Genomic DNA, 18,680 nt, shown 5'->3' with positions numbered 1-18,680 from the left:
CAGAGACATCCTAATTGTAGTTATTTATGCTGTGTTAGCATAGTAAAAGTTTACTTACCTAACAATGTATCCAAATAAGATTGAGGTCACATCCAGGACACCAGCAACAAAGTAATTTATTGTGTATTTTTCATAATAGTATTCTGCCAAAATCCTAATAATAGATTCAAGGGACTATCAATAACACGTTTTATTACTTTTTTTATTTTAGCACACTTATTCAATTCTAGGTTTCCTTTCTGTCTAGATTCTTGCCCCTAGTTTACACCACATTTGACAGTGATCATTTCATATTTCCTGGATTTAATCATTAGTTTATCACAAATGATGTTCAGAAATTTTAACTGACTACTCCTTGCATTACTTTTGAAACTCAGTGACATGTGTATTTTCAAGCTTGAGATTCTTTTTTTCAAGCTTTGTTACTGTATCATAAATTATTTAGGTCTAGACATTCACAGTTTTAGAATGACCTAGTGAACTTTTTCTGTTCTGTCTGGTGCTGTAATTGTATTTATACATTTGGATAAATACCTAATTACCTAATAATTAATTAATTACATTACATAACTACCACTCACTAAAACAATCCTCAGATACAGAATAGAATGGTTTTATATTGCCTTGAATGATGCAAGTTGTCAGCTCCTCGTGGCCCAAAATATACACAAATCATAACACTACCACCCCTATTCTTGACTATTGTTATTTAATTCTTACTGTAGAATTTATGGTTAACTCTTTTCAGTCATTATGTTCATAGGAAACTGTTGCATATCTCTTGCGGATCCCCCAGATGCATTTTGGCAACCTGAAAGAAAAAACATATGTTCTCAGCTATAAATTTCCTTTCTGATGGTGTCCTTGTAAACACTGATTTTAACTGTACTTTGAAGACGATGTTATAGCGTTCTCTGTGATTTCACTAAATACAGTATTTTTGCACCGTGTATCTAATTTGGCACAGTGGCCATAGTTGGGAAAATCGAGTGTTTCACCAAATGTTTTGCTATTTTGACAATATAGCTCTGCCTAATGTAACCTCCGTGGAACCAACCAACTCAACTTGCTGCCATTCCAAAGCCCAGAAAAATAGAGAGGGTTAGCATCAGTAAGGGCATCCAGCTGTAAAACTTTAGCCAAAACCTTAATAATGGAATCAATCCAATCAGCCTTGGATAATACTAGGGCATATCCTGTAGGCAGTATGCAGGGGCCTTGCCTGACCCCTGTGGGAAATCAGCAACTGCTACAACACCAAGGGCGAGCTCGGCTAAAGATGTTAGTCAGGAAGAAGAAAAAACATTAGAGGCATTTCACCACTTCTCCCGTGCTCATCTTGGCAACTCTGACTATGCCACAATTATGTGTTATGTGTTCCAAGCTATAAACAGTAACTGGAAGAGTCAAAGCCCACCAGGACTATTAGCTGCAGTTGGACTCCTGAGGCTGTTGGATGGCTGAGGGACTGTTTAGACTCCACAAATTGGAAATCCATGGAAGGCTGGTGTAGCAGCATAGATAAATATATGGATATTGTGACATCTTACATCTCCTTCTGTGTGCCTCCCTAAGAAGACCATTGTAAGATACAACAACAACAAGCCATGGCTCACCAAGGCAAATTGCTTTGAACACAGTGGTTATGAAAGTATTCAAACGTCTCATGTTTTCCTACCTAAAGTCTATCATTGACCCTCTCCTTCATCCACTTCAGTTAGCATATAGGGCAAATCTCTCAGTGGAGGATGCAATTAATGTATGCCTGCACTACATTCTTCAGCACCTGGACTTGCCAAACACCTATGTGAGGGTCTTGTTTGTGGATTTCTACTCAGCCTTCAATACCATTATTCCAGTGTTTCTTCAGAGTAAACTAATCCAGTTAGGTGATAGGAAGCAGTCTGTGATAGCAGTATCCGTTTTATCCATTGTCTATTAGCATAGGCTGTCCCCAAGGCTGTGTTCTTTCACCCCTCCTGTTTTCACTTTATACAAATGACTGTAGACTCATTTACAAATCTGTCAAAATCCTAAAGTTTCCAGATGACACAACCATAGTGGGTCTCATTACTAATAATGACGTGTCTTCCTACCAAAGAGAGGTGGGCCGTCTTGTAAAATGGTATACTTATAACAACTTGGAGCTAAATGCTATTAAGACAGTAGAAATGAGGACTGACTTCTGCTGACAAGTCAGTCATTGTCCTTCTTTGCAAATTAATGTCCAGACTTTGTCTGTTTTCAGCCCTTTAAATTCCTGGGGACTACTTTCACTAATTCATTAAAATGGGACAAGCACATCACCTCCATCATCAAAAAAGCCAGGCAGGGATTATTCTTTCTTTAACTGTTTAACACTAGAATCCCTGAAGCCTGCGAAAAAAGTCATAATACCGGGCCAGCTTAAATTTCTTCACACCTCTCCATCAGCGTCTTTGTTTTATAAATGTGTCAATCAGCACAAGCAGCAAGCAGCCTGCTATTCCATCACCCCCCTTAATGGAGCTCAACTCGGGCAAAAAGTTCTCCCAGCTCAAGGCCCTTTATCTGCATGTGAGGTGCCTGGAGTTGTATAGGGTAAATAATACAGTATATTGTCATTTGGAACATATGCATTTCATGTGAGTTTTGTGTCAATAAAGATCTGAGTAAGTGTAGGATGAAAGGAAATGCGAGGCAAGAAATGCTGAACACATACCCAAAGCAGAATCTTTTTCTATCTTACACTAACAATGACATGAAGTGTATAATGTGTGAAGACTTTAGTCCAAATATCAAATAAACATATATGCTTTTATTCAAGAATATAACCAAAGTAAAAAAAAAACCAAATCATTCAATTTACACGTTGCTGTCAATGAGTGACAAATCCATGTCAATTGACAGAATGTTAATACGTATTCTTGGATGGTGCAGAGGTAAGAACTGCTGCCTTGTAACCAAAATGTTGCCGGTTTGAGTCCCAGTGCTCCGCATTTTGAGTAGTGAGCTGCTATTATTATTATTACTATAATATAATAAAAAACATACATTTGATTTGAGTCCGTAGTACCCGGTGCAGATTTTGAATACTTGTAAAAGTTTAGCGTTTTTTTTTTATTATTCAGTTTTGTTCTCTCAGTGACATTGATGTGGTACAACAAATTTGCCTCTCACTCTCAGAGTTGATGTGGTTTATCTCCATTCTTTGCACAAGAGCAGTGATGACCACAGTTGGTACTGTGGTTGACACCTGCTCAGAATTATTTGTTGTACTGGCAGTCAAAGATACGATATCCCATGACTGCTATCAGACTGGACAAAGGCATAACTGTAACAATAGAGAGCTTCTTCACAGCGCTTTCACTGGCTAATAGACTGCTGCACTACTATGCAACTTGGCTGGGCACCTTAAAGTGTTACGGGAACTTCCACCTACAGCTATAGTAACTTTAGTACGCAAGCAATTCGCCACACTAGTGTTTAGATCTGGCACTGCCATGTTATTAAAGTAGCTGAAAATGTAACTGAAATAAAATAATTTATTAAAAACGCTTATAGTTTTCGTAACAACCGGACTTATGCAAGGGCTAACCCGGACTGCAGGGGTCCCAAAATGAATCAAAATATATGAATAAGAATTTCATATTTGATTTTTGAATAAATATTCCTGATGCTAGTCTTTAACCCTTGCAACTTTTAACACTAAAACAGAATGTCATCCACCACGAGCCCCCCGCATATCTTCATCCAGTAAACAGCAGTTGTTGATGCAGAATTTGCAGCGACAGAGCAAGCTGAATACAGGCACGTAAAGCATGTGACGAAGAAAGCGTTTTACTGTGTGATAACAGTGACAGTTCCTCAGGAGATTCTGGTTAAAGTGTTAGAGAAGCATAGCATCGTGACGGTTTTGCATTGAATGTGCTCAACAACTTTCAAAGCTGCTGTTCACTGGATCTCCGGGGCTCAAGAGAGAAGTATTAGATACAGATAACCCCTTACAAAATTTTAGTCTGTTCCTAAATGATGGCATGTTAGTTATAAATGTGTCCCTCAGCAAGCAGCCTGCTATTCCATCCTCCCACCAATGCAGCTGAAGCTCTTCCAGCTCAAGTCTGTTTATCTGGGTGTGAGGTACCTCAAGTTGTATATGGTAAATAATATATTGTTATATGGAATACATACATTTCATGCGTCTTCTGTGTCTACAACGATCTGGGTAAATGTAGGATGACAGGAAATGCGAGGCAAGAAATGTTGAACACATAACTAAAACAAAAATTTTTTTCAAGTTGTAATAATGAAAAAATACAAATGTGAAATGTGTAATCTGTGAAGTCCAAATATCAAATAAACACTTTCACAAAAAGTATAACAAAACAAGTGCGCCTTTATTCAAAAATATAACCGAAGAAGAAGAAGAAATTATTCAATTTACATGTTGCTGCCCATATATAAAAACCAAAGCCCAGGTAAGAATGGCTGCCTTTGAATCAAGGGTCTGTGGGTTTGATCCCGGGTCTTCCCCGCATTTTCTGTTTTGAGTAGTGAGCTTTTCTTGTTATTGCTATTATATAATAAAAACATTCATTTGCTTTGTAGTCTGTAACAGCCGGTGCAAAGTTTTGCTACCTGTAAAAGATATTGCAGAAGGGCTATAAGCAGACACACAAATGCTGGTGAATCATGTCTTTTTAGTATCTTGTTGTTACTTGATTTTTTTTTTTAATCGGTTTTATTCTTGAATAAAAGCACATGTGTTTTGTTGTACCTTTGTGAAAGTGTTTATTTTATATTCCAGTAACCACTTGAATGATATCAAATCTGTCACTGCCTCTCTCATGCATGCACACACACATCCATGCATGAAAACACAATTATTTGAAAGCGCTATGTCATTTGAACATGAGTTGTCATTTGAATATGTTTGTTTTTTTTCCTGATCTTGCCTAACCTCCGCATTATGGTGCATGGTACTGGGAATACAGACAGATTTCTGCTTTTTGGGCGCATACACCGTTAGCATGGCACTGCCAGATCTAAACACTAACGTGGAGAATTGCATGCGTACTGAAATGAGTTGAACTGCAGGTGGAAGTTCCTGTCCCACTTTATGGTGCCAAGCAGTGTATGTGTTGCAGTGCAGCAGTTCATTAGCCAGCGAAAGTGATGTGAAGAAGTTGTCTGTTGTTACGGTTCTACCTTTGTCCAGAAATGGCTTTATGACCACAGTCTCGGAAAGTCTTTCTCCTGTGCGATGACTGGGATCTTTTCCTAAATAAGGAGTAGCATTGCACATGCACATGCAAATCTGTCATTTTTTACACGTTCTACATGGGTGTCTTTGTTGTCAATGCACAAATACCGTATGGTAGTCTGATAGGGGGTGCATGCCTCGTATCGTATCTTTGACTGCCAGTACAACAAATAATTCTGACCAGGTATCAATTATAGCATCAACTGTGGTCATCGCTGCTCTTTTGAAAAGAATGGAGATAAACAACATCAACTCAGAGAACAGAGGCAAGTTCGTTGCTACATGAACGTAGCTGAGAGAGTAAAACTGAATTAATCCATCACAGAGGAGATGCTACTCTATTGAGACCCAAACTACTCGCCATCTCCGCAGCTTCTTTCCTCAAAGTATTCAGATCCTAATAAACTTAGGGTTACTCCTAATTGTTTTTACAACATATAACTGGTATCTGTGCTGTTTGTCTATTCGTAAATACTTCATACTATATTATTTTGTATAGTTCTACTATTTATTTGATGGTACTACTGAAGTTTGTAAATGTTTTTGTTCAAGCATCTTGTATTTGTATAGTTGTTTACACAGTATCAGGTTAATGGTTGGTTGAAATTGTATTGTCTTGAGTTAGTATTGTCTTATATTCCATGTTTTTGGGCCTAACCAAAGTCAATTCTGGTATGTTTCACATGCAATAATAAAATGATTCTGATTCTGAAATACAGAATTGTAAGATCATAAAAGGGGAAAATGTGATAGTGCATCACAAAGTGGTGGTGATGGACTTGGAAGATCAGAATCAGCAGGAGAACAAAACCAGAGCAAGAAGCACCAAGGATGAAGTGGTTAAGATTAAAAGAGAAAGGGCTTAACAACAGGTTTAGGGAGAAAGTTTTAAATAAAAGGCAGTCATCTGAGAGAGTGAGAGTACTTTAGGTCTGCACCAGGGATCTTCATTAAGTCCTTTCCTTGCTGATCTGGTTATGGATGTGTTGAGTCATGGGTTAAAAGACCAACTGCTCTGGTGTATGCTTTTTCTCATGACATTCTGTTGTGTAGCACCAGAAAAGAGAAAGTGGAGAGGAAATTGGAAGATGAAGAAGGGTCCTGGAAAATAGGTTGAAGATAAACAGAAAGATGACAGAATATATGAGGTTTAATCCTGATCAGGATTCGGAAGTTAGCTTGTAGTGACGGCTATTGATAAAAATGGATACATGTAAATATATAGGACCAGTAATGGCGTACTGCCCAATAACGTGCAGCGAATACACTTATAGTTTTCATACTCTTTCTCTGTACATTAAACATTTGTTTGCTCAGAGGTTGATGCTCTTGCTGCTTCGTGAGCAGCTCTTGTTTTCTTCACTCTAGTGGCCCTCTTCTTCTGTTGGCATGTTTTTGGGTTAAAACCGATCAAGTCAGTTTTTGTGTTGCAATTACTTAGTACGTTTTTCTTAATTTTTCGCTTAAGCTGGCACTTAAGTGTTCAATCTGCCTCAAGAATGATTTAAGATATGAAGAGGTAGAGGAAGTGACGAAGAAGGTGGTAGGGATGAGAACGGCGCCAGTACACATGCGCCACATGGCCACCGTGCTGTGCACTGCCGAGGGTTGATTCTACAATAAAATAAAAATAAAAGGAGTAATAAAAATCATCACCCCGAAAGCAGCCTGTAAAGGTCACGTAGTATATGTGTACCAAATTTCAGGTCAATAGGTCAAACAGTTTGCGAGCTACAGGTGATTTAAAATCCTGGACAGACAAACGGACAGCCACGGTAGCGTATTATATAAGATGATTAGTGATAGCCCGAGATGGAAAACTAAAAGCAGAGGTAACCAATGGAGTACAGTATATATGGAACAATTGGAAGAAGGTATCAGGAGCATTGTGTGATCAGAGAATTAAAGTGAAGGTTAATGGTAATGTTTTTTAAGACAGTGGTACGAACAGGAAATATGCATGGAGCTAAGACATGACCAGTAAAGGGAGCACAGGAGAAAAAGTTAGATGTGGCAGAAAAGATGTTGAGATGGATGTGTGGCGTTACAAAAAAGAGCAGAATAAGAAATGAGACAATGAAAGAGAGAGATATCTACAGTAAGAAAGTGCAGGAAAGCAGTTTGAAGTGGTATGGACATGTGATGAGGAGAGACAATGAATATGTGGGCAAAAGAGTGAATGGAATGGAAATATAGGGGAAGAGAAAGTGAGGGGAGCCAATGTGAAAGTGGATGGATAAAGTAAAAGAAGATCTGAAGTAAAATGGCTTGAGTGGTGAGGAGGTGCAGGACCGAATTGTTTGGAGAAGATTAATAATGCACATCAACCCCACATAGAAGTGAGAAAAGATTAAGACGAAGAAGTGACTTTGTAATCCATTCCGCTTCAGTGAAAAATTACGTTTTTCCAGAGGTTTTCAAACATCATTTTTGATTGCAGCATAATGTTTTCCAGAATCTGTCTGCTTTGCTGACAGTTTTACATTGATTTTATGACTAATGTTTGTTGTATTAGGCAAAGCTAGCCTAAATATAGATTGCATTTGTTGGAAGTGGAATGAGGGAGTGTTAGTCTTTATGGGAAAAGAATGAAGAGTAAATGTTTTATTGTACGTTCCACCCATGAAATGTAAGAGACAAATGTGTTTTTGCTTAAAGTCTCTTTTGATTTGTTGTTTATTGTATTAGTAGATCAATATATTCAATTTCTGTTAACTGTTTTTGTCAACCAAGTTATTTGTTGCATTTTATGTACAAAGGAGAAGATAAACATGAAACCTGTAAGCTCTTCATCTGATGGATTTGTGTGTATTTTATTTTACTTTAATAGAGAAAATACAGTATATTTTATATGGTTCATCTTCACAGCTTGCTGTCGATATCAACTTCATTGACTTTGGGACCAATGTGATAGGTGAGACAATTTCTCGGACCATTACCCTAACAAACAGTGGAGCACTGGGAACACAGTTTCACTTAGTGACAACATCAAGTTCTGGTGCTATTCACCTTCTTACTGAACCACCAACTATGGGAGATCTGGTAAGTTTAAAAGCATTTTCATTACTGACAAAGATATTATTAATGGTTTGTTTAAAGGTGGGTGGGTCTTCTACTTTCTTATATATGCTGTATATGTGGAAATGCCCTTGTTTTTGGTTATTTTAGCCTGTAAAGGTTTAAATACTAATTGTTAAATAGTTACAGTATGTAAACTTAGTAAATGCGTCTTCCAACAGTGGTTACCTGAAAGAGAATGGTATATCTACAGTACATGTTGCTATGCCCAGCAAGCACAAAGTTTCAGAGAGTGGCTAGAAGAATAAGACAGTCAAAAAACTGAGGCAAGGGTCAGGAAAACAACTATCAATAACCAAGGCCAAGATTCACAAGAGAAAATCAAAGTCAACAAGGATTGCAGAGAGTTTAAAAACCAGACAAATAAAACAAAGAAATTTTTCCAAAGGTTTGAAGGGTTTTGGTACGTGTGTAGTCAGATGAGAAAGTATATACCATTCAATGACCTTTTATCCCATTGCGTAGTTGTAGCACTGCCACACACAAAGAAGGTGTTTTCTGCTGTCTCTCTGGTTTGTTTGTGTGGGTATTAGGATAGCCCGTATGGACTGTGACTGACAGTGGCCCCCTGGAAGGTAGGGACATCCAGTTTCTTTTTTCTGGTAGAATTTGCATAAGCCATGCCATTTTTCGAAAAGGAGAGAGGACAACTTAAGAATTTATACAATAATATGGAAAAGATCTAACTAAACAGATCAGCATCTACCTGGGACAAGGTTCTGCAGCTCTAAAAAGAACTGTCTGTTAGGAGGAGATCAGCGATTCACTTCTGGAGTGCAAAAGTTGCATTCCATTATCACTAGCAGATTCGGGTGAGCTCACAAAGACATTTTTTTTTGTTTGTTTTGTTTTTTGCAATGGTGCCAACTGACTGTAAAACATTTTTCTGTTAAGACTTCAATTTTTAGGGGTCATCTGGCATTCTACACTTTATTCACCTGCTGTTAACAGTTGGCTAGAACTTTGGACTTATGAGTGAAATTTGGAAGGGGACTGGGGATGTAATTTTTCCATTGTATTTTTTTTTATTTGCATGTATAGGGTTTATTTTGGGTTGGTGTTGGGCAGGAAAGAGATTGTGGCTACAGGCAGTCCCCGGGTTACGTAAGAGATAGGGACTTTAGGTTTGTACTTAAATTGAATTTGTATGTAATTCGGAACAGGCACATTATTTTAATAAATGCTATTGTTGACCTACTGTAACCAAATGCTCTGCCAATGAATGATGGAGTTTCACCTCTCTCTGACCTTTTTATTATTTCTACTTTATTTTCAATGGTGTTGGTTTTTCTCTTCTTTACTGTATCACCAGCACTTGCATCAGATTTGTGTTTCAGAGACATTCTTCAAGGGTGAAGACAAAAGGTTAAGATGAGCTCTTCTGCACAGCACTGTACATGTTATCACAGCAGGAAGGCATCCATCAACACGTCTGATGTACTGACAAGAGACAACTTCCTGCTATGTGCGTAACAGTACAAGCAGTCTTACTATTGAGAATGAATGGGGGCGGCGAGGGGCGGTACATCACCAGCCCACCTCACAGTCACCTCCACTACAGTATGCTGCCTGCAGTGTCCGCCCACCAAGAACGAACACGGTGCGGCCAAAGGCGGGTAGTGAATCGTCCAACCCCAATTCAACAGGCAGCCATCCGAGGCACACTACAATGCTACCCCCGCTGCCCCGTTCAGCCACAACCGGGTCACCGCTTGCAGCATTATCAGCCGTGTGTGCTGGATGGGCAGTGAAACGCCCCCCCTCTGCTCCATCTGGCCTGCGTCCAGTCAGGAGCAGTAGCTGCGGCAGCATAGTGGGCAGGCAGCGAACCATCGTCCTGCACACGAGCGATAGTTGTGGCTCCGGTGACTATGGACCACGGGTCACCGCTTGCCGCCGGGAGCTGCCCGAGGGACACTACACTGCGCGAGCAGTGAAATCGCCCCCCTCCAGCCTCCGTCTAGCTACCGCTTGCAGTGTCCCCAGGCCGAAGATGACGGAGCAGCAGTTACTGAGGCGCATGCGTCGCAGCTGCGTCCTCGTTCATAAATCGTAGGTCGGATGTCTGTATTCTGGAGACTACCTGTATTTTTCACCTTCTTGACCTTCTTTTTTGTATAATATATTTCTCATTGCTTACGGATGTTGCCTTATGGTTGTTTTTTCTTATACTGTGTATATTTCATTCGTCTGTTTGAGCTGAACATTTCAAAAGGGGACATATAGTGGTGTTCCGCAGGGTGCGATAATGGCCTATCCTGTTTATCAGCTGCCTTTTAGTTAGGAAGGTGAGTGGTAGCGATCGACCCATTTCAGCATGTCGGACCTGATTCGTTAAATAGTGAATGATAGTGCCATGACCTCTAAGGACACACACACTCTAGGATGATCCTGGCAATAAGAACCAACAATACTACCATAAAAAATAGTGTTGAAAAAATGGACCAAATAAAAAAATCTAAATCATAATCAGAAGTTATTTTCCGGTTTGAGTGAACACTGGCGAGGTTGGTTGCTGCTGCTCGCCGGTAACTGGACTGATACTTTTTAACTAAGACTGGTGATTTTGTTGGTGATATTGCTGATTTCTCTGTATGGCTGTGTATGGACTAGCTTCAGCGTAACCCCATTTCGAAACTTACCTAGTTTGTTTTCTGGACACCTGAGCTGCTTGTGGCCTTGCCTTTTCTTTCCTGTCGCTCGCTATCCAACCTGCGATGGGCTTTCTCCAGTACTCAGCTGCTGAGCTTCTTCGACTGCATCTCCACCAGCCTACCCCTCTGCTGTCTGTGCTGCACTTCGACCAGGACGTCATATTTCTCCCTCGTCGGAGATACATCCATCTTGGGTCCCACCGGAGATTCCGAGTGGACACCTTGAAAGGTATTAACTCCTACTGGTCTAACTTCCGGCACCCTCCACGTAAGACAGATATGGTTGCTGTCTACTGAACATCCGCTTACTCACAAACAAGGGGTATCTTATCCAAGATCTCCTCATTGATCGTAAGTTTGACTTTCTCTTTTTAACTGAGACATGGCAACAACCTCAAGACTTTTCTCAACTTAATGAATCCAACCCCCTGGGGTTTGTTTACATTTGTCAACCCCGTGCCTCTGGCCAGGGAGGAGGTCTCACGATAATTTATCGAGAGAAGTGGAAAGTCCTGCTGTTGTCTGCTCCTACTGTTAGTTCTTTTGAATCTATTGTGTTTCAATTGTCCGGGCCTATTCCTACCATCATTGCAACCATCTACCGCCCCCCTAAATCAAACAATGATTTTTTGAACGACCTTGCTACCTTTCTTACCCATTTATCTACAGTTTCTTCAAATATAATTCTGTTGGGGGATTTTAATATACATATGGACAATATCAATATCCTTTTCACTAGAGACTTTTTATCTTGCCTTGAGAGTTTTGGATACCAGCCGTATACTGATGTTCCCACCCATTCTGAAGGACATATCTTGGACCTGATCTGCTGCTCTGGTGTTGTCCCTCTCGATCTTACAGCAGATGAACTCACTATAACTGATAATTTTCTCCTTTCATTTAATGCTAAACTTACTTTTTCTATTACTAGGCTTCCCTGTCTTATATCTTTCCGTAATATTAAGAATATTAACTTGGATTTTTTTTCCTCTAGAATTGATTCTCACATGGACTTTTATAATTTATCCACTCTTGAAGTATTGGTCTCATACTATAACACTGGAATCAATGTTTATGCCTGAACTTCAGCTTCTGAAAGCCAAGGGCAGGCAACTTGAACGGTTACATAAAAAACTAGACTCTTTGTCCACAAAGAGATGCATAGAAATTATGTACTTTATTATAAGCTCAAACCAAATCCAACTATTACACTCTGTTAATTTCTTCTAATAAAGGCAACACCAAGTCATTGTTTTCATTACTTAATAATATTACACAACCTCCAGACTCTTTACCATCTCACCTTTACTTGACTGCTTTTTGTAATTCCCTTATGTCCTTTTTTAATCCAGAGGATACATCAGCATCTCGGTCCAGATTATCTCAGCATTTCTTCCCCCACCTATTCACTCATTTTCCTCTTTCCAGCTTCCCTCCTTCTCAGAAATCTCAGATATTGTCCGCAAATCTTAGCCATCTACTTGTCAGCTGGACTCCCTTCCCACAGTTTTGGTTAAAGCCTCTTTGGCCCCTCTTATTTCTGCTATAATTCACTCTTCTCTCACCACGGGTACCGTTCCTACATCTTTTAAAACTGCTGAAATAACCCCAATACTGAAAAAACCTGGTGCCAATCTTACTAACTTCAGTAATTTTTTCCCAATTTCTAATCTGCCCTTCATCTCCAAAATTCTTGAAAAAATAGTAGCTTCAACTTCATTCCCACTTATCTCATAATAATTTGTATGAAGAGTTCCAGTCTGGTTTTTGCCCTCTCCACAGTACAAAACCGCACTTGTTAAAATTGCTAACAACCTCCTTATGGCTGCGGACTCTGGTTTAACTACTATTCTCAATCCTCCTTGACCTGAGTGCGGCCTTTGATACTATTTGTCATACCACTCTCCTTAATAGATTATCTTTGATTGGCATTTCCCACACTCCACTAGATTGGTTCAGATCCTACCTCTCAGGCCGCACTCAGTTCATTCATCTTAAAACTTTCACATCCCAACCCACCCATTTCAGGTGTGCCACAGGGTTCTCTCCTGGGGTCTTTTCTTTTTATTATTTACCTTCTTCTCCTTGGCAATATCATTTGTAAATATAACATTAATTTTCACTGTTATGTTGATGACACCCAGCTCTACCTTGCTAGTAAACCCACCTCTTTTTTCCACCATCTTCATTTATTGACTGCATTGCTGAAGTTAAATCCTATTTTTCTTCAAATTTTCTTAAGTTAAACAGTGACAAAACTAAAGGGTTTCCTCATTGGTACAAAAACAACATTATCCAAAGCTGATAATCTTTCACTTGTTATTGATAGCTCCTTTGTTTCCCCTTCACCTCAGGTCAAGAGCCTGGGTGTCATCCTTAATAGTACTCCATCTTTCCAATCTCACATTAATAACGTCACCCCATCTGTTTACTTCCACCTACGTAATATTAATCATATCCGCCCCTCCCTCATTCCCCACACCACTGCCATCCTTGTTCACAGTCTTCTTACTTCTCGTTTGGATTGTTGCAATTTACTCCTCTTTGGTCTCGCTAATAAATCTCTCCATAAGCTTCACCTGGTCCAGAATTCTGCTGCTCATACCATAACTTGAACCCCGTCTTTTCACCATATTACTCCGGTCTTGCAGCAGCTTCATTGGCTCCCAATTAAGTTTCAAATTGATTTAAAAATTCTTCTATTAACATTTAAGGCCATTCATAACCTCGCCCCTCCAACCTTCTTCATGTTGCCATTCCCACCTGTAACCTTAGATCCTCCTCCTCCTCCATCCACCTGACCGTCCCTCTCGCTCGTGTAAACACCACTGGGAGCAGAACATTCAGTCATTCTACTTCCAAGCTCTGGAACTCATTACCTACTGAGCTTAGAAATACTGAATCATTCTCAACTTTCAAATGTAAACATAAACCCATCTGTTCAAAATGGCTTTTTGTCAATGATTACAATGGCTTAGTTTGGTTTTTAACTTTTTACATTTTCTGTATTTTCTGGTGCTGTTTATATTGCAATATTATTTGAAAACGAACAGCATCAGATCGGGTGTGAATTTATACTGGTGCTGTTAGTTAGAGTGAGATCAGAAGGGGGAAGCACGAGGGACAGTGTGAACATGACTGAGAGAATAAAACTGAAATAAAGCTAACTTTTAGAAATGCTATACATTTACAGCTGATCTGACGCTGTTTGTTTTCAAATAATATTGCATTAGTGCGATGATGTTTTCTGATTGGTATTATTCAGGTCATAAAATGATTTCTTCAAAATGTCACATTTATTTGTCTCTTTCTTTTTTGCCTGGTGCTGCGTTGACATAGTGCACCAGAAGGCGTGAGCTTTTTCAGTGCAAGCAGGAGCATGCAGGTGGCCGGTTGCTGTGTGCTATAACACGCTTGACTTGGCGGCGATCAATGCACATGTACTGTACAAGGCATGCACGGGGGCCACTGAGAAAAGAAGAGTGTTCTTTGCTCACCTTGCAGAGGAACTTCATTGTCACTTCTTACAAGAAAAGGCGATGGATAAAGCAAAAGAGGATGCAACATTAACAAGCTTCTGTTCCAAGACTCTTCAGTGTAATAGTAACCACAGCACAGAGAGAAGTGTGTACATTGCAGCAAGTACACATGTTGTAAATGTAGAAAGGACGGTCTTTGGGTGTGGGGGAGCTGTTAACCTTTGAATCTGATGATTGCATATAGCGCGGAACTGACCTCTCTGTACTATTCTTTCCTCTGCATGTCCTGGAGTACAAAAGAAACATTCTCATGCACCCAAAAGTGGACACTGGCAAGATCAAAAAAAAAACACGGTCACTGATTACAAGCGCAAGAAGGCGTGTGAATGAATATGAATAATATGAGTAAAGTTGCATCAGTGCCACAATGTTTTCCGAAATGTACTATACAGGTCATAAAATGAGTTATTCAAACTATCATATATACATATGTCTCTGTTTTTTTTTGTCAGTGCGGCTTTGACATCATGGACCATAAGGTGCATACTAATTCAGCGTGAGCCAGAACACTTGGTGAGATATGAAAAAGGCAGATTCACCAGCGTTTGTGTGTCAGCTTTTGTCCCTCCAGATCAGAGAATTTCCAGTTCCATTGTCTCAAAACAGCACTCACATCTACAGTTATTCCTAGTTTCAGATAAAAAGTGGGTGTTATATCGTGACCGTGACTGAGAGAATAAAAGTGAAAAAAAAAAACGCTAACTTTTAAGGCTCATTTATACTTCACGCTCAGAACGCGTACGCGCCCGCATCATGGCCGCCACGCGTTCTGAGCGTTCACTTGATGCGTCCTCTGAGCAGGTCCTCTTACAAGTACTATAAATTTACACCGGCAGTTACTGACACAAATCAAATGTATGTTTTTATTGTATAATATTAACAATAAGAGCAGCTCACTACTCAAAATGGTAAATCATCTATAGTGATATTTTGAGAATGTTATTATGAATAAGAACTTAAGAAACAAAAGATAAAATGTCTATGTAAACTTGACAATTCTGTTTGCTGGATATTTAATTTCTATTTTTGTAGAAAAGCCAACTGGTTACAGGACTAAATGTAGTTGGGCTGTAAATCTCATTAAATAACAATTTTATGAATCATAAAATTTTCTTGTCCTGTTGTTTCCTGAAGAGAGGTATTAGCTCTCTGGAAATGTGTTCTTTTATATTGCGGCGTTTTAATTAACCTGAATTATAAATTAAAATGGTATTACCCCACTCAGCATGCAATGGCGGTTACAAGCTTACAAGACAAGTTAGGATAATTCTAGCTCTTTAATAACGGCTTACGCTGCATAATTAACGGGGAAGACACACCGCAGTACTCAGTCCAAGGGTGGGGACCTTGCGTATGGAGTTTGCAGTCATCGTCACAGCGTTTGGAAGGATTTCTCAGACCAAGTCGACATAGTCTCCTGTAGTCCGGGCGTCAAGTCTCCCAATGGCTGGCAATCCTCCAAGATGCTTTATAGTATTTCTCCACGTGCAAGCCCCCAGATGGCACAGAGCCCATTTCCAAACAAGGGTACAAACTTTTAGCTGACATCAGACAGTAGGCTTTTATAACACACCGTTCTCCTTCAGGCTGGCGACAGTCCTCCAGCTGTCCCTGTTTGTCTTATCCTAATGCTTGGCCCAGCAATTCTGAATACTGACACTCTGTGCTAAATCTGGCTCAGCTCTGCATGCTTACAGAAAAGAAATGAATTTATACAGTTTAAACAGATAAAGTGACAATTCATCTCAATATTGTAACAACATTCATATAACACCTGTTTTCAGTGTTTCTTTATTTAACTTTATTCTGTTAATATGATGGTCTCAGTTTCCTGTTTATAAAAAGAGTTCAATTTGTTCGTACCTATTAAGGATTTTGTTGCTGTTGCTGCCATCATGCTTCTTTTCATACTGCTTATTTACAGTCTGAGTAGGTGTGGCTTCTCTGGCATTTCTTCAAAATACTATATAGTGTGAAAAAATAATGGAAGTCAGCTATCAATATGTAATATTCAGGCAAAAGTAATGTAACTGCTGATAAAGTGTACCCCACATATGTTTGGTATAGTTTAATTAAAGATTATTCTGAATGTATCTGGGTTAAGACTCTAACTTCAAATACTTTTGTGTGGTACTTACTGTATTTCATTGGGTCATCTGTTTTGGGAATGTTCCATGCTAAGATCTTATTGAAATAAAATTTTTGTTTATTTTATTGGAATAAAATTTTCATACGATCAGACTTCAAATAAATGACCATAATGATCATTAATTTAATAAGTAATAATTTATCTGCAATTGTTTCCAGGGAAAAAAATCTGAGATCCAATAGTTGTTGGAGAGAGATGAATGTAGGAAGAGACAGGGATAATGGTGGTCAAAACTGATAAGAGAAATTAAAAAAACAGAGACTGGCAGAATGAACATGTACCTGGAAAACTGTATTAACAGCGCCAAATCAGGTGGTCAAAGGAGAGTCCCACAGCAAATTGGTTGTAAGATGGCCTGCATAGAAATAATGGGAAATTTGGAACTGAGTTTGCTACTGGTTAGGATTTTTCACTAAAGAAGCAATACTTTTAAAATTGGAATATCCAGATCCCTTAGTCTTCAAAGACTTCACCTAAGGATGTACAGCACAGGTGGGTCCAAATTGGAATTAAAGCAGAGTGACCATCTATTTGGAAATACCCATACTGAAAAATTGAAATGTATAAAAGTCACTTGGTGCTTGGACCTAATGGATCCTCCACCCATTACCAAATCTTATCAGCACTGAGAATGAGATGGCCCACATAAAAATGGATGGCCTTTCATTTCAAGATGCTGAAATGAAGTGAGGGTAAATTACAGGTGTGTAACCAGATTCAAATTCAGTGAACAAAGAGAACGCTGTTTTTTTTTAGTAGAAGTTGAAAGTGAAGTGAGAGGGAGGACAGAAGCTATGAAATTTAAATGGGGCACAATATTTTCAAGACAGCTAGGCAGGATGGAAATACAGCAGATGATGATACCAAGAAGAAGTGAAAACTTAATGTTAAGTCTTAAACATAGTAATAACAGGGTCCTGATCCTAGTTTTAAAAATGTACTGTCTAAATATTTAAAGGAGTTAGAACAGAAGATAGGAGAATGAAATACTGTGAAAGGTGGTTCAGTGGGAGAAGGGAGGTTTCTAGACAGAGAATTTTGTATCCTGAAATAGTTGCATAGGAGTAAAACAGTTCAAGATTATATTGAGGTTTAGAAGGGACATTGTTGATAAAAAGAAAAACATTTTTGGCATAGAGGGAGATTTTTGAGGGGAATGCCATATATAAATATAGGAGATAATCAGTGAAACTGGAGAAAAAATGTGACTAGGTGGCCTCAAAAGAGAGGTTAGATCATAATGAAGAGAGTGGACATCCTTGTCTAGCATCTGTAAAAATTCTGAAGGAATGAGATGCATTTGAATAAGTGAGAATGATTGCAGGGGAGAGGAGTAAAGTGTTTTTATTATAGTAATAAAATTTATTCCAAGTCCCATCAAACCTGAGACCTTCCATTGAAGGATCATGTCCATTCAATCAGTAGCCTTTTCAGCATGTGCCAGTAGATAGGTGATGTCAAAAGGGTCAGCGCAATATCAGTTGTGTATATAAGGTGGCACACAGTATATCATCTCTATCTAAAGTGAAATTAAATAAAACCACTCTGGTATGAAATGGATTACTTTATGAATAAGTTTAAATGTTATGTTTAACTAATAATGCAGTGTCATAACTGAATCCATAATTGGATGGAAATTTGAGCAGTCAAAGGAGTCTTTGTCCTGTTCAGAAGTAGAAGGAGTCACACTGGTTGAAGAGATGAAATTAGGAGGATTGCATGGTTCCAAAAGAAACTTTACATAGACTGCATAGGGAACAGGGGCCTTGTATATAAATTGAGTGTACACACAAAAATGTTGTATACACCCATTTCCACGCTCATATCGTGATGTATAAAAACTAAAATTGGTGTAAAGCCACTCACATTCTCATGCCAGCTTTACCCTGTGCATATACATGTTTCCACTTGGTTTTGCAAACTGGCAGCACCCAGCATCAAAGTAGTGCTTCTGTTCCAGTGTGGTTTCCCTTTCTTTTTTAGATTCACATCCCTGACGCAGCTTTACCAAATATACT

At 39.1% G+C, this 18,680-nt stretch overlaps 1 protein-coding gene across 1 annotated transcript in view; it reads left to right on the top strand.

Moving 5' to 3' along the window:
* Window positions 1-18,680, top strand: part of cfap74 (cilia and flagella associated protein 74) — a 525,252-nt gene that overhangs the window by 228,861 nt on the left and 277,711 nt on the right. The window contains exon 17 of the mRNA XM_051931357.1: window positions 8,111-8,284. Within this exon, the coding sequence (XP_051787317.1) occupies window positions 8,111-8,284 (174 nt within the window). The remainder of the gene's footprint in view (window positions 1-8,110; window positions 8,285-18,680) is intronic.

The sequence above is a fragment of the Erpetoichthys calabaricus genome, chromosome 8 (assembly GCF_900747795.2).
Source record: "Erpetoichthys calabaricus chromosome 8, fErpCal1.3, whole genome shotgun sequence".
In the NCBI taxonomy this organism is placed as follows: Eukaryota; Metazoa; Chordata; class Cladistia; order Polypteriformes; family Polypteridae; genus Erpetoichthys; species Erpetoichthys calabaricus.
Note: the sequence above shows the minus strand (reverse complement) of the source record. Positions and strands in the feature narration are given on the sequence as shown.